This window comes from Humulus lupulus, chromosome 9, assembly GCF_963169125.1.
Source record: "Humulus lupulus chromosome 9, drHumLupu1.1, whole genome shotgun sequence".
Classification (NCBI taxonomy): Eukaryota; Viridiplantae; Streptophyta; class Magnoliopsida; order Rosales; family Cannabaceae; genus Humulus; species Humulus lupulus.
The window spans coordinates 9,490,966-9,505,652 of record NC_084801.1 but is presented as its reverse complement, the minus strand read 5'-3'; the positions used below and the strand labels follow the sequence as shown (position 1 = coordinate 9,505,652).

At 34.4% G+C, this 14,687-nt stretch overlaps 1 protein-coding gene across 2 annotated transcripts; it reads left to right on the top strand.

The window, feature by feature from the left end:
* Positions 1-10,201: 10,201 nt before the first annotated feature.
* Positions 10,202-12,557, top strand: LOC133800755 (uncharacterized). 2 transcript variants are annotated; one of them, XM_062238807.1, is made up of 4 exons: positions 10,204-10,670; positions 11,358-11,504; positions 12,058-12,138; positions 12,262-12,557. In XM_062238807.1, the coding sequence occupies exons 1-4, from the start codon at positions 10,323-10,325 to the stop codon at positions 12,469-12,471; spliced, it is 786 nt and encodes a 261-aa protein (XP_062094791.1). In that variant the 5' UTR covers positions 10,204-10,322; the 3' UTR covers positions 12,472-12,557. The 2 variants fall into 2 exon arrangements, with proteins under 2 accessions (XP_062094792.1, XP_062094791.1); XM_062238808.1 differs by lacking the exon at positions 11,358-11,504 and having other exon boundaries at positions 10,202-10,670.
* Positions 12,558-14,687: the final 2,130 nt, after the last annotated feature.

Below are 14,687 nucleotides of genomic sequence, written 5' to 3'. Positions count from 1 at the left end.
CCAGTGTACCCAGCCCCTAGCCACCCCATGTGATCCCAGCCCCCTTGTACGCCCAGTCCCCAGCCAGCCACCTCTCAACCTCCGCGACCCCAGCCACCCACCACTACCCCCACAACCCCAGCCACATACATGACCCCTGCAAACCCAATCAGAGAAAAAATCAAGAGAATGTATTTTGGGTTTTGGTTTTTCAAACAATATAATCCTCAAAATCATAAATCTATACAAAAAAATAAAAACTATGTATAAGGTTTGTAAACATATTATATTCATCAATTTAACCTTAAAATTAAAAAAAAAAAAAACTCACCAAAATGGGTCTAGGAAGTTGGAGGCGCCACTGGTTCTTGGGAGAAAACCTAAGTTTCGAATTTGGGAGAATGAGGGGCTCGGGGTCGATAGCTGAGATTAATACCGCACGCACCGTTTGCGTCAGTGGGAACCTGACGCTAACGACGTGTTTGCGTCAGTGCCCCACTGACGCAAACGCGTAGTTAGCGTCAGTTGCCCACTAATGCAAACAGTACGTTAACAGTGTCAGTGTTATCACTAACGCAAATGCCCCTGCATTTTTGGCAGTGCTCAGCTGCCACAAATGCTAATTCTCGGTCAACTGCGTTGACTGACGCATTTGACTGACACAAAAGGGATATTTTGGTGTAGTGGTTAAATACAAAAGATAAGTGTTAAAATACAAGCTAAGTATAAAAACTTAGTGAATTTCACATAGTGAAGATGTGAAATTTGAGTTTCAATTGTATGCACTTTAAAAATGTGATTTTGGGTCCAAAGTGATGCATGGAGGTATCTAAGGGTCCCCAAAAAGTTTGGTAGCATTTGGAGCAATTTTAGGACCTCTGGAGGGGTCCAAAAATAGATAGGGTGGCTATGCATCGCCACCCAAGTGGCGTAGCATCACCTGATGCTTAGGGTATCAAAAACCCTAGCAGGCGATGCATCGCCTACATGCAAGTGACACGTCACGTACTGGAGTCCATACAAGTTACGTAAATTGCTCTAAATGACGTGATTTACAAGTCTAATTATATTGGTTAGACCTAATGACGGTGCCTACTCTATATGAGGGTCAAAATATAATTTTGCAAGACTTGATCACTCTCTCCAATCTCTTTTAACCTCTCTCTCTCTCTCTCTAGCTCCAAGAATCTCAAGTTTTCTCCAAGAACTCATAAAGAAAGTGCTTGACTTTGTGAGTTTAAGGCTTATTCAATCTCAATCCTCATTTCCTCATAGAAAAGGACTCAAGCATCAATGGTGGCTAGGAAATAGAGTATCAGGACAGCGTTAAGAAATGTGTATAAGCCTTTGAATTGTGTTTTGCTTTTGTTCTAAGGATTTTCTCAAAGTGGTGGCTCTACAAGGGTTTTCAAGGTTCATCAAGGTTGAAGAATATCATTCACCAACTTGGGTTTGCGTAATCTTTCTCAATCTCTATTTTGTCTCTGTCAATCCAATTTTTGTGTAGATTCTAAATTTATAGGGATGTTATCTCGCTCTCTCCCAACATAGGTTATTATTCGAGTGGGCTCAATGCATGTTCGATGGGGGTTTGATAGGTTAGGTGATAAAGGCTTCTAGATTATTGCTTGATTAGACTCGATGCATGTTTGATGGGGGTTCGATTGGTTAGGTGATAAAGGGTTCCAGGTTATTGCTCGATTGGGCTCGATGCATACTCGATGGGGGTTCGATAGGATAGGTGATAAAGGGACAGAGGTATATGATCAATGGTTGTTCGATTGGGGTTTGATGGTGTAGGTTAGATGTAATATGATATAGAATCAAGTTCTAGTTCGAAGTGGGTTTGATGTTAGAAAATATTCAAATGTATGGTTCGATGGGGATTCGATGGGTGTTCGATGGTGGTTCGATGCATACATGCATTTTTTTTATTTATGGATTTTTGAATTATTTTATTCCAATTTTTTTTTTTTTTTTGTTGCAAATGTTGAAGTTCCTTTTACCCTTGACTAGTCACTTTCCCAATTTGGTCACGTATAGGGTACTGGTCATATGAGTACAATTAAGGACAACTTTAAGGAGCTCAATTTGATAGATAAGGTGAAGGAATCCCCTTTAAAACAGTTTTTCTTGGCTAAGGAGTTGCAGCTCTCTGCTTCTCTATTGCATTAGTTAATGTTACGCAAGATCCAGTGTAAGAAAAAGGACGAGCTACATTTTCATTTGGGATCTAGACCGTGTAGATTTGGTAGAAGCGAGTTTCCTCTAGTGACAGAGTTGAACTTCAGTGCCGGGCCATCAGAGACTGAGTTGAAAACCAACTCACTAGTGAGCACTTAATAAAGGAATACTTTAATGGTGAAGAAACCATCAAGATAATTCATTTAGAGGCTGCTTTTAAAAACTGCACTGAAGTTGAAGATGTGTACAAGTTGGGCCTATGTTTCTTGGTTGAACAGGTTTTACTTGCACAAGAGGGCAAGTTAAGTGTATGGATTGATATACTAAAGATTGTTGAGGAGATTCAGTATTTCTTTACTTACCCATGGGAGAAGCTGTCGTTCAATAAGCTTACGGATTCATGTAAAAAAGACATGCATCATCAGAAGAGAAACTACGAGAAGAAGATGAATGTTAAGGGGAAACAAAGAGAAATGAAGTATAATTCATATGGTTATGTTCATGCCTTGCAGTATTGGGCGTATGAGGCCATCCAACATTTTGACCAAGAGTATGGTATCAACCATGGAACCAATTTCTAAGGATGCTTAGTTGGTCGAGCAATAAGGAGCATCCTATTTCAAAGGACAACCTTGCACCGATGTGCAAGAATATGGGTATAAGTTCTTCTTTATTATCTCAAAAGATAGTATTATTTACTTGATTCAAACCAACTTAATGTTTTCTTTTGGTTGCAGATGGTTGTGTTATAGATGTTTTAGCCCCGTCCTACAAAGATGGATTATTATAGCGACCTGATTGAGGGTGATGCTCCACTATATCTTGGGTTAGGTGAGGATGAAGAAGGATGAAACAACCACTAATTTTTCAAAAGGTGGCCGAGATAGCTGCTGTGGTTGCCAAGGCAGCCAATATATTTGTTTATGTTAGCCCTGACGAAGATGATACCCCAGTCCCCACCAACCACACACCCTCGGCCCCAACACCAACACCAACCCCTGCCTAACCTGATCTACGAGAGGTGTTTGAGAGGTTGGAGAGGGTCGAAGGTCATCAGGATACGATCCTACAGGACAAGGAAATGATCATGGATGTTGTCAAACAGATCTTGAGATTTGTACAAGATCAACTGAGAGATACGGCAGAGGATGTATTAGATTCAGATATTGAATCACTTACTCTATCAAATGATTTCGAGATAGATGATAAATGCACTCCTTGACTATAGTTGTCACAACAGATCCTGAGACCCCGAGTGTTGCTATTATAGAGCCTAGGAATGTTGTTAGGATTTAGTTCAAGATAAAAAGACGATGGCCTAAGAAATTTGAAGACTACACCAACCCAACAAGAAAGAGACCTCGTGTGGATACAACCAATGACGGGCCTTTAGTCTTCGACCCTCTGAAGATGCCACTAGGTAGACAATACAGGACATTATGCAAGTGGTTGCTTAGATATATATCCCCAAGAAGAACAAGAAGGATGTCCACACAGGGAATTATGGTCCTACATGGTTTCTAACGTTGAAGACACCCCAGAGTTGGCTTGATGATGGTGTAAGTAATTATGATTCCCTTACATTTTGTCTTGGTTTTTTTTGTTCAAAAACATGCATGTGGGGTTCAATAGGGGTTCGATGGGACTTCGATGGGGTATTTATGGTCTGGTTCAACAGTATTTGATGGGGGTGTTAATGGTCTAGTTCAACAGATGTGTGGTTCGATAAGGGTTCGATGTGTGTTTCCATGAGGGGGTTTAATAGGTGGTTCGATGTGGGGTTCGATGGGTAATCCGATGGGGGGGGGGGGGGGGGGAGGGGTATATAGTTGGGTTCGATGTTGGGAAACTCATACAGGATCTTTATTTATTCCCATGTAGATCTAATATTAAACAAATTAATATGAGATAACCTAGAACATGTTTCTAAAATTGAATTCAAAGAGAAATAATTATAAGAATACTTACATTATACGCAGTGGAATGAATGAGTCATTCCTTCAGTTTCTCTGACCCTTGTATCCTTTCTGTCGCAGAGTATTACCAAGAAACTGAACCGATCTTAAATTTTCTTCACAACCTTCCAAAGTATCCTTAGAATCACCTAAACTAGAGTGAGCAATTCTCAACACATAAGATAGATACAGAGAAAAGAAGAGAGAAGATCAACAAGGCTTAGAAAAGGACTTATGTTTAAAAAGAATCTAAAACCTATCAGAAACTTGTGTTTTGACTTCTCTCTTAACACTCCTTTTATAGACCCAATTAGGTCATTTATTTAATTAAAAAATCAATAAAATAATAGCCAATAATCAGCCCTAGGTCCAAATTATCATGGGCTTTAGGACCGTGAAATTTCTCATTTGATTATAAGCCTGTTTGACTTAAAATCAAGGCCTGTATTATATTCTATTGATTTAATTAATTAAATAATTATTTAAATCCTTTATCAAATTAATTATTTATAATTTGAACCTTGATTTAAACTTATTTATTAATTTAGATACAAATTTATCTTAATTAATAAATCTGCCATAATTTCTCTTTTCTTTTCAAAATTACATAACTCTGTGAAACTATCCAAAATTGACCAGATCAACTTTGATAATTCTAATTGATAACTAAATCAATTAATTGAGACTATCTATATGATTTTATCCAAGGTACAGTGGGGACCATGGGCCTATGAAATCAAGCTCCAATAAGTTATCATAAATCTAACAAATAAATTTACTAACTTATTAATTCCTCGTAACTCCACTAAAGACCTTGAATTGCACTCTTGAATTCATAGAACGCTCTATAACAAATATAGATACGCTATTAATTATTCATTGTTACAACCATAATTGTCACTCAATCCTCGATAGATGGTCTACAATGAGATGAGACTAAAATACAATTTTACCTCTCATTGTATTTTACCCTTAAAACACTTAATTCCTTGTAAATGATATTTCAGTAAAATAATATTAATTTCTAAAATGAGATTTCTATCATTTAACACCTTGAACCAAACTAAAAGGAAACCATCGTTTCACTTCTTCATCAGAAGCTATAGATGTTCATATCTATAATTAACACTCCCACTCAATCATACTGCCGAGTTCCCAAGATGTAAGTATGGGCTAGTCCGTAGGGTAAGCTAGTAACGAACAAGTCAAAGAACTCAAATAATACAATCAGTTAGAATACTAACCACTCAGAATTGAGATTGAATTAATCTATGGTCAACTATATGATATGACTAGAATAGATAATAAAGGTATGTTTACTTATCATATTAACTGTCAATATCGGTCCAGTTCGATGTAACAAATACATCTGATCTTATTTATTTTGCTAATGTTCTTGAAAGAACATAACACTGAAATGTGTAAGTAGATCATATCGTAGATTGACAAGTCAATGTAAATCATGTGCACTGACTAATCTTAGGACTAACTTATTTTGAACATATAATCATATTTATATTCAACTGTAATTACGTCACTATAAATATGATTAGCTATATGCTCAGCATTTTATAGAAGTTTATATTAAACAAATAAAATATGTGAGAAAAGTGATTGACCAAGTCAAAAATGATTTCTATTCTTTTATTGGTAATAAATGAGATTACAAAGAAATTGTGTTTTAATTAGGGCATAAAACCCCAACATTTGATAGGTGGGTGGATGGAGGTTTATAGTTGGGTTCAATGTGGGGTTTATAGTTGGGTTCGATGGGGTTTGATGGGTGGTTCAATGGGGGTTCAATAGTTGGGTTCGATGGGGGTTCGATTTTTGTGAATTTAACAATTTTTTATCTATTTTTTATTTGTAGCATGTTGATGTGGCTGAGGATATATTGCGTAGGTGTCGTCAGTTCTTCCATCGAGCATATCGCCAGGATTTCATTGTCATGAATATTATGTTCTCACGAGTGGTACTGGCTAGACATGAACAATATCATAAGGGCAAGGAAAAGGAAAATTTTTTGTGGGATGATGACGTGTTGTTTGCCATGTAGCTATTCGCATCAACTCCAACTACAGTCATGATCCTTATAAGTGATATACCACACATTATTACCAGACTTCTTCACAGCAAACTCAAAATTATTCTTCATTAAAAATAGAGCAACTTTGGTTTTCAAATCAATCTTGTTCTGAAAAGTCTTCCCAACGTGTAATTCTCCCAGTGGTGCACCGGATATGAGCTATTTATTTTACCAAAGGCCTTAATATCTTCTTTTGTAAACATTGGGGCACTCCATATTGTGTGATATTTTCTTGAAAAAATTTCCCCCTCCCTCTAGTGTTATCTTCTGTTCTAGCAGGACGGCTACTGCTTGTGGTAGATGTTTTGCATCCTTGAGTTAGTAGGTGTGCATCTGCAAGAGGAGGTCCTACCTCTTCTTCTTCTAGTTGGACTTGCGAAATGTCTAACCCCCCATTTGACACATCTGCACTGTAATACGCTTCTAAATCATCCCCAAAATTGTCCTCAATATATTCAAAGCAATTACCAATTCGATCGTCATTCACATAAGGATTGTACTCATATGCTTCAGGCACAACAGTCAGACCTCCAGTTAGTATATCAAGCTGAACACTAGCCATCAGATCAGTAACTAGAACAAAATTGTCCACCTCACTATTAACATGCTTGTAACTGCTCCTAGCAGGAGATGGATCAACACTAGTCTTATTCATATCTTTCTTGTTCACACTAAAAGAGAGATCTGATATGACATTCTTCTTAACTAGAGTCACACATAAGGCATCCCATTCTGGAGATGTTATTCCTAAGAATGCACGAACATCAAGATCATTCATGACATGAACCGGTGAAAATAGTTGGTCACCGCATGTGTACGAAACCTCAAGTTTCAACCCATACACCTCTCTATCCACCTAAAATATCTCATGCAGTATGTCAAGTAGTTGCAAGTAAGTTACATCATTCTGCATCGGTATCACTGTACATTGAGCATCCTTAAAATATCATTTCCTACCATCTGTTTCCCAAATATCGTTGTAAGAAACAAATACATAAACAGTAGAACCTGAAATAATTTTTTTTTTTTTTTATGGAGAATCAATAACTGAAAAAAATCAGCAGCCATCGAGCAAGGCAAGAGCAGCCATCGAGCAACCACAACAAACATACATATAAGCAACACCATTGAATTTGCATCGAGCAGGCATCAAGCATCAATCGAGCACACACAACACACATACATATAAGAAACACAAGTGAGGTTGCATAGCATGCATCGAGCAACAATTGAAAGACCTTTTCATGCATACATATAAGAAACAAACACCATCGATCGTACATTGATTAAGCATCAAGAAACGATCGAGCATACATAATACCATGATAATGAACAACACCATCGAGCATGCATCAAGCAGACGTCGAGAAACCATTGAGCACACAAAAAACATGCTAATGAACAACCTCATTGAGCAGGCATCGATCAACCATTAAGCATACAAAAACCCAAAACAATGCAGAAAATGCAGATCCAAAAAAATTCGAAAACAAACCAACAATTTATACAAAGAATGCTCAAATCTGTTTGAAATGCCCAAAAATATTGAAGAAAACATCACTAATTGAAGTATTTAAGAAAAAATTTCTACTCCAAGACTCCTCAAAATGTATGTTGCTTTGGGTATCATGTTATCTCTAAAAATAGCCAAAGTTATGGAGGTTTTCCTACTGTTGGTGGTGTCGTCGCTGTCATGGGATGGTGGTGTTGTGAGGTGAGGTGAAAGAGAGTGAATCAAGAGAGAGAGAAAGAGAGAGAGGGGGGGAGAATAGAGAAAAGGAAGTGGGAAGGAAAATTATGGCAGGGGTATTTTGGGTGTAGTAGCTACAAGTGAGATCATTTTGAAATAATTAAAATGTCTATCATTTTAATTTAATTAGGGGAAAGAGAAGAGAGAAGATGAAGTGGGAAGGAAAATTATGGCAGGGGTATTTTGGGTGTAGTAGCTATAAGTGAGAACATTTTCAAATAATTAAAATGCCTAGCATTTTTTTTAATTAGGACCCCATTAAGCATAGAAACTCAAATTTTCCTTCTAGACTAAAATCAAATATTATTTTGAAGTAATCGAAATACATATTATTTTTTAGCATGGTTGTCAATCGAACTGAATTTTTAATATTAACTGCAACAAAAGCTACTTTAATTTTCCACCTTCAATTATTTTTATAGATTGTTTAATTTGTGATAGAGAAGAATTAACCATGTTGAATACTGAAACAACATTAAATAATATTTGTAGAAGCAAATCAAACATTAATTAGCTGTGTTGGAATTTTACTAACCTATCCCTACACCAACTCAGTTTAAACATGTTAGTTCACAAGGTCAATTTTGACCTTTACACCAATACGCGTATAGCTAACAAAATTTCCATGAATTGGTTCAATCAGACAAAGGAAACCAGTTTTAATTTATTTACCCTATTACTTTACTTTTCTTGCAGAGATGAACAAGGTCTTTGAGAGCTCTCCAAGAGATTCAATCCAGAGCTACCAAACAATCTCAACACATTATCAAGCACTTGACAAATGAAGAAAACAAGGAAATCAATAGCAGAAATTTAAGAGAGTAAGGGAAGGATGTATTGGACACACAAGGATTATAGAGGTTCGCCCCAATTTGGGGCTAATCCTCTTCAAGCTCGCCTCAGAGTTCAAGGGGCTCGATCATGCACTATACAACAATCAGATCCAATTACAGCCTTGAAGATCAGAGATTCTAGTCACAACTCGAAAGGTAATCTCCTTCACTTGATCTTCTTAATCTCTTAGTTTTCTCTCTCGAGTAGATGCTCTTCTCTCATCCTCACAATATTTCTCTTATTTTCTCTCATATCACAGGACTCTCAAAAAATTCTCTCAAAAGCTCTGGCTTTTTTTGATACAGACAAGTCTTATATACTAAGAGCATTAGCTTTTTTTTTTCTTTATTTTACAACTGAAAGAAAAAAGAATGTAACTAAAAGTTTGTTAGAGATTTTGCTCAGCTGTAATATGATGGTACATACAATTTTGAATCTTGGTCTGTTGTAATTGATTTTAAGTGTAATTAAATGTATAACTCTATTTGGGAACTTGTATTTTAACAAGCTGAAACTAACGTCTTAAGATTCCATTCAAAACATTCTTAAAGAATACATATTATTCAAGAATAACAACAGGACCTGCAATTGCTGCATAACCAAAAACAAAGAAATGCTCTTATATATACCTTAATAAATAACCATATCGGCATGTACATATTCAAGAAATGAACGTACATACAAATTAGTCATACTTTTTTTTAATTTAAAAACCTAAAAACAATTATAATATTAAAATTAGAGGTTCCTATACGCATAATGCACTTGAAAATCAATTTTTGTTATGATGTTTTGCTAATTCCAATATTTCTCCAAGAAATTTACTTACTAAAAGTTAGAGAGAAAAAAAAAGTTGTCATTATTTATGACAACTTTTTGGTCACTACAATATTAATTTTATGTAGTTAAATGTCACTTTTAATCTCAACAAATAATTGCCTTTAGATCTTTATTGATAAATTGCTATAAATTTAATTTTTCATAGAATTTGGTGTTATTTTAAATTAGAGAAATTTGTGAAAATTGTCTCTTTTTTTAAGTGATTTTGCATTGTGACCTACTTTTGATATTTTTTTGCAAAATAACATTTGTCTAAAATTCGATCAATTGTCCAAAAATTTTGACCAGTTATCTAAAATTTTCGACCGGTTGTTTGAATTTTAAATTGGACTTTCAACTAAAAATTAATAATAATAATTCGACTATAATTTTCGTTACCTACCTTACAAGGTACCTCTTGATTCTTTTATTTTGGTGAACCTGAAAAGGCATGCATAGAATCTTTATGTTCTTGATCTCTTCCTCACTTCAAACTTGAATTCCTTCCCTTGTTTCCAAGGTAAGTATATATAATATTATTCATCAAATAAATTTTAAAAACTAAAATAAATAAAGAACAAATCTCTCCAAATAGAATTCGCATATCATAATATTGCTATATATTACAATTATTCTTAACAATATCTATAATTAAATATTAATGGATCATCTGTGTAGAATAACTACCTAAGAGAAATATAAGAAACCTATATCCATGGATTCTATCTCAAGTTCAAGTACAAAAAATAATCTTCTCATCTTGAAATCACGATACGGAAATCTAGCAGTGGCGACGGCAGTACCTTTATTAGTCATATTTGGGGGAAGCGCATATTTAGCGTTCACTTACTTCAACTGCGATGATTGTCCGTGGAGAAAGAAGAAGGCTACAGTACGTGAGAGGTCGCTAACCCTAGCATCCCTGCAAGGCGGAGAATTCGCCTTGCAAAGATTGGTTGACTATGAAGAAGCTCTAGCCAACTTCCCTTACGCATTTAGAGCGGTTGAGTGCTTGTTGAATGTGTTGCTTGAAAGAGAATACATTGATCTTTCAATGATCAAGGTTGGTTAGTCTTGTACCCTCTTCATTTTTTTTTAATGATCAGTCTCAGATTAATTGTTTCTAATTAAAATCAGAGTCTTTTTTTCTAATTATTTTTTCTTTAGAATTTCTGGAAATTGATCGGATTTTGTTATCATCACTAGCTAGATTAACGGTGTAATTGAAATAAAGAAAAGATAAATAATTAAGGAGAAGAATATTTTAAATATAATTATATTTTTTATTGTAATTATTTTTTAAAGTATAATTATATTATTTTAAGTTACAAGATCTTGAGGGTGACTTTGAGTTGTTCCTGAGTTTTTTGAAGGGATATATTTATCTTTTTTTATAAAGAAAAAATCCTATCTATTTAAAATATCTCATGAATGATGAAACACAACAACACAAATTATAGAGGGTATAAAAGTACAACCACAAACATGTCATGATTTTTCCAAATAAAACATAATAAATACAAATGAAAACCAACTAACACTTATACCAAATCTATAATGTTATAGATTAAAAAAAAAGGCTTGTGTCTTTTTTATATTATATTATTATTAAAAAAACATAATTATATATTTTTGCTCCGACCCCCTTATTAAATTTAACCTCTCCTCCCACCCCACACAAGATATTTAAATTCTAACTAATATATTATGGAGTCTTATTGATTACTTCTTTTATTATATGTGTTAAAAGAGAGTAATTGCAAACTTTGAAATGAGTGGAAATGAAGCCAAAGCAGTGCAAATACTTCAAACACATAGGTTAAAAGCTCGTGATAACCAAAATTTCTATAAAGCTTATGAGATCGAGATGTTACTTGTGGAAATGTACATTTACAAGGTATGTTAATATTTAAATTTTTTACTTATTAATTTCTACTCGAACGATTGGCCCAATATTTTACTTTAAGAATGATAATTAATAAAACTTTGGAATTTTTTAAATTAAAATAAGGTTTGATTAGTACTAGCTACTCTCTATTCACACTATTATTTAACATTCTTATATTACTTATAATTTATTTTTATTTTTGTAATAATCATGTGTTATATGCGATCCTCGTTATCATAAGTTAATTAATAATGTCAAAATTGTATACTGAATGTTGAAGAAATATGTATATATATATATATATCTTAATTTGAGATAATTGTGTAGATAATTTGAAATTGGTAAGTGGTGCACAACATTTTTTTATATTAAATAAATCAAATAGCCAAATACTATGTCTCAAGATAATCATACAATTTTAAATTAAAAATTAAAATTCTAAGAGACCTAATAAATCCTATAAGATGAATCCTAATATATTAAATACCAAATTTTATTTTATTTAATTTTTATTTCTTTATTATTATTATTGACTTCATAAATATAATATATCCACTGTTAGGGTGACTTTGAGAAGGCTTATTTCCAGCTTGAATGCTTCACGGAAGAACATTGTTTGGACTCACGTCGACCCTTCTTTAAGGTATTAATTATGATTTCAATTAATTTTCCTTCAATTTCTTGATTATAATAGGTAACAAAGAAACGCTTTTTTTTTATCAAGTTAATTATAAAATATAAATCACTAATTAATTCGTTAATGCAGGCTTTAATCTTAGTTGCCTTAGAGCGGCATCGATATACAGAATTAGCAAAGCAAAATTGGGAAAACTTCAACGAACTAAGAGAAGAACCCATTGAAGGAAATGAAACCTACAAAGTTGCTACAAGTTTCAATGAGTTCGAGAAGATTGTCAAGAGGCTCAAGAACGATATTCACAAGTCAAATGAAATGAAGAAGATACCTATAGATTAGATTTTAATTTGCTTGGAACTCGAATTTTGTTTTGTACAAATTATTACATAAAAATAAAATACCCCAATTGGGTTATGTATACTAAATTTTAATTTTTATAAATTTATTATGTTTTTACTCTCTTTTTTTTATCATTAATGATTTTTAATTCATTGGCTTTTCCAAACACGGAAAACATTTTAAGAGAATCTTTACATTTTGTTTTTATTTAACTTTTTAAGAATATTTACATCGAAATCAATACTTGGGGGCCTTAGGCTTAGGCCAAGGCTGCTGTAGCTCAAGGTCAGTATTCCTTTCTTTCCTCTCTATTTTTCATTTACCAAACATAGCTTATGAATATCTATCTCGTCGTTATTGTTTGTTCTCGGAATAGAATATCTATCTCGGATTCTGGCTAAGGTTGGAAAGATGGCAGGTTTTAAATTCCATGATAGGTGTGTGCAATTGCGATTGAATCACTTGTGTTTTGCATATGATCTTCTTTTATTCTGTCATGGTGATTATGTGTCTATATTATTACTGCTGAGGGGGCTCACTACCTCAGGCCTTTTTCCTAATGTTACAAAATTAGATATTTACTGTAGTGGCATGGCAGATGAGGAAGTGAGAAGAGTGTTGGCTGTTTCGGGATTCACGAGAAGTCGCTTACCTTTCAGATATCTAGGTATCCCGATTTGCTCCAAAAGAATCAGTTCTGCTGAGTGTGGGATCATCATTGATAAAATGGTTCAACGGATTCGCTTGTGGAGCTCGCGGAATCTCTCTTATATGGGGCGAGTAACTCTTATAAACTTTGTTTTGATTTCAATTCATTCTTATTGGGCTCAAATTATGATTTTTCCTAAGCTGGTGTTGAGGAAGGTGGAAGCTATTTGTAGATCTTTTCTTTGGAAAGGGATAGCTGATGGTTCGGGTCTGAGTCAAGTAGCATCGGAGAGTATCTGTTTTTCGAAATCGGCTGGAGGCTTGGGATTTCGTAATGTGATTAACTGGAATACCGCAGCTATGGGGAAATATGTTTGGACGATTGCTACTAAAAAGGATAATCTTTGGGTTAGGTGGATACAGAGTGTTTACTTGTCTTATGGGAATGGGCATTGGTGGAACTATACAGCCCCTCCTAATTGTAGTTGGTATTGGAGGAAGATTGTAGCTGTAAAGGATGTCATTAAAGCTAAGATTGATTTGAACACCTTTATCACTAAAGGTTATAGTATTCAATATCGGTATGTCTCTCTTTATCCTTTTACTGAGCGTATTCAATGGAACAAAAATGCTTGGGGAAGACTCAATATTCCTAAGCATAGATTCATTTTTTGGCTTGCAATGAAGGATAAACTTCGTACCCGGGTTCAGATTAGTAAATATAACCTAGCTATTGATCGTTCTTGTCTATTGTGTGAAGATCAAGATGAGGATGAGAAACATGTATTCTCTAAGTGTCCTTATAGCTGGAGATGCCTTACTCGACTGAAAGTTTGGCTGAGATGAAGCACTTGGGCTGAGAATCTGGGTTGTTTACTACATTGGATTGACAAAGCAAAGCAAATAAGCAAGGTGAGGAAGCAAATCTATATTGTGGTCCTGGCAGCTCTTGTTTACCACATTTGGTTAGTCCGAAATGATGCTCTTTAGACTCACAAAGTTTGGCAAATTAACCATACTGTTCAGAGAATACAAAGTGATGTTAAATTTTGAATATATCATGTAATGCCTAAGAAGGCCAAGATTGTAGATAGAGATTGGTTTAAGCATATTTGTAGTTCTATACAGGGGAGAGATTAGTTATGGGGGTTCAGGGGTTTTGGTTTTTTGTTAGACTTGGTTTGATGTAATTGTGTTTTGAAGCAATACAATGATTCTTATTCACCAAAAAAAAAACATAGCTTTTGAGAATTTGAGGCTTTCAATGGCAAAAACGATGGACAATGTATAACTCCGATTTCTTGAGATATCATGTAAAGAAGTCTATTTAAATCAATAAACGATAAAGACATTAAAAATCATTTACTCTAATAAACTGGGTATGAAATCTCATTATTTAAAGCAAAACATTTTAACCTTAAACCATAAACTACATAAACCATTCAAAATCTTTAGAAAAGCTTCACAGCCTTTTTCAATAAAACATAAATACTTTTAAAGACTCTAAAACACTGTAACCCTCCTACTAACATGTGAATTCATGCCTCGAGCTTTCCATACTCACTGCT

What these genes read in the sequence shown, in the direction of transcription:
- LOC133800755 (XM_062238807.1), top strand. Translation starts at nt 10,323, where the DNA reads ATGGATTCTATCTCAAGTTCAAGTACAAAAAATAATCTTCTCATCTTG. An exon ending in TTGATCTTTCAATGATCAAG is followed by an intron (nt 10,671 to 11,357) that starts GTTGGTTAGTCT and finishes ATGTGTTAAAAG; the next exon opens with AGAGTAATTGCAAACTTTGA. An exon ending in CACGTCGACCCTTCTTTAAG is followed by an intron (nt 12,139 to 12,261) that starts GTATTAATTATG and finishes TCGTTAATGCAG; the next exon opens with GCTTTAATCTTAGTTGCCTT.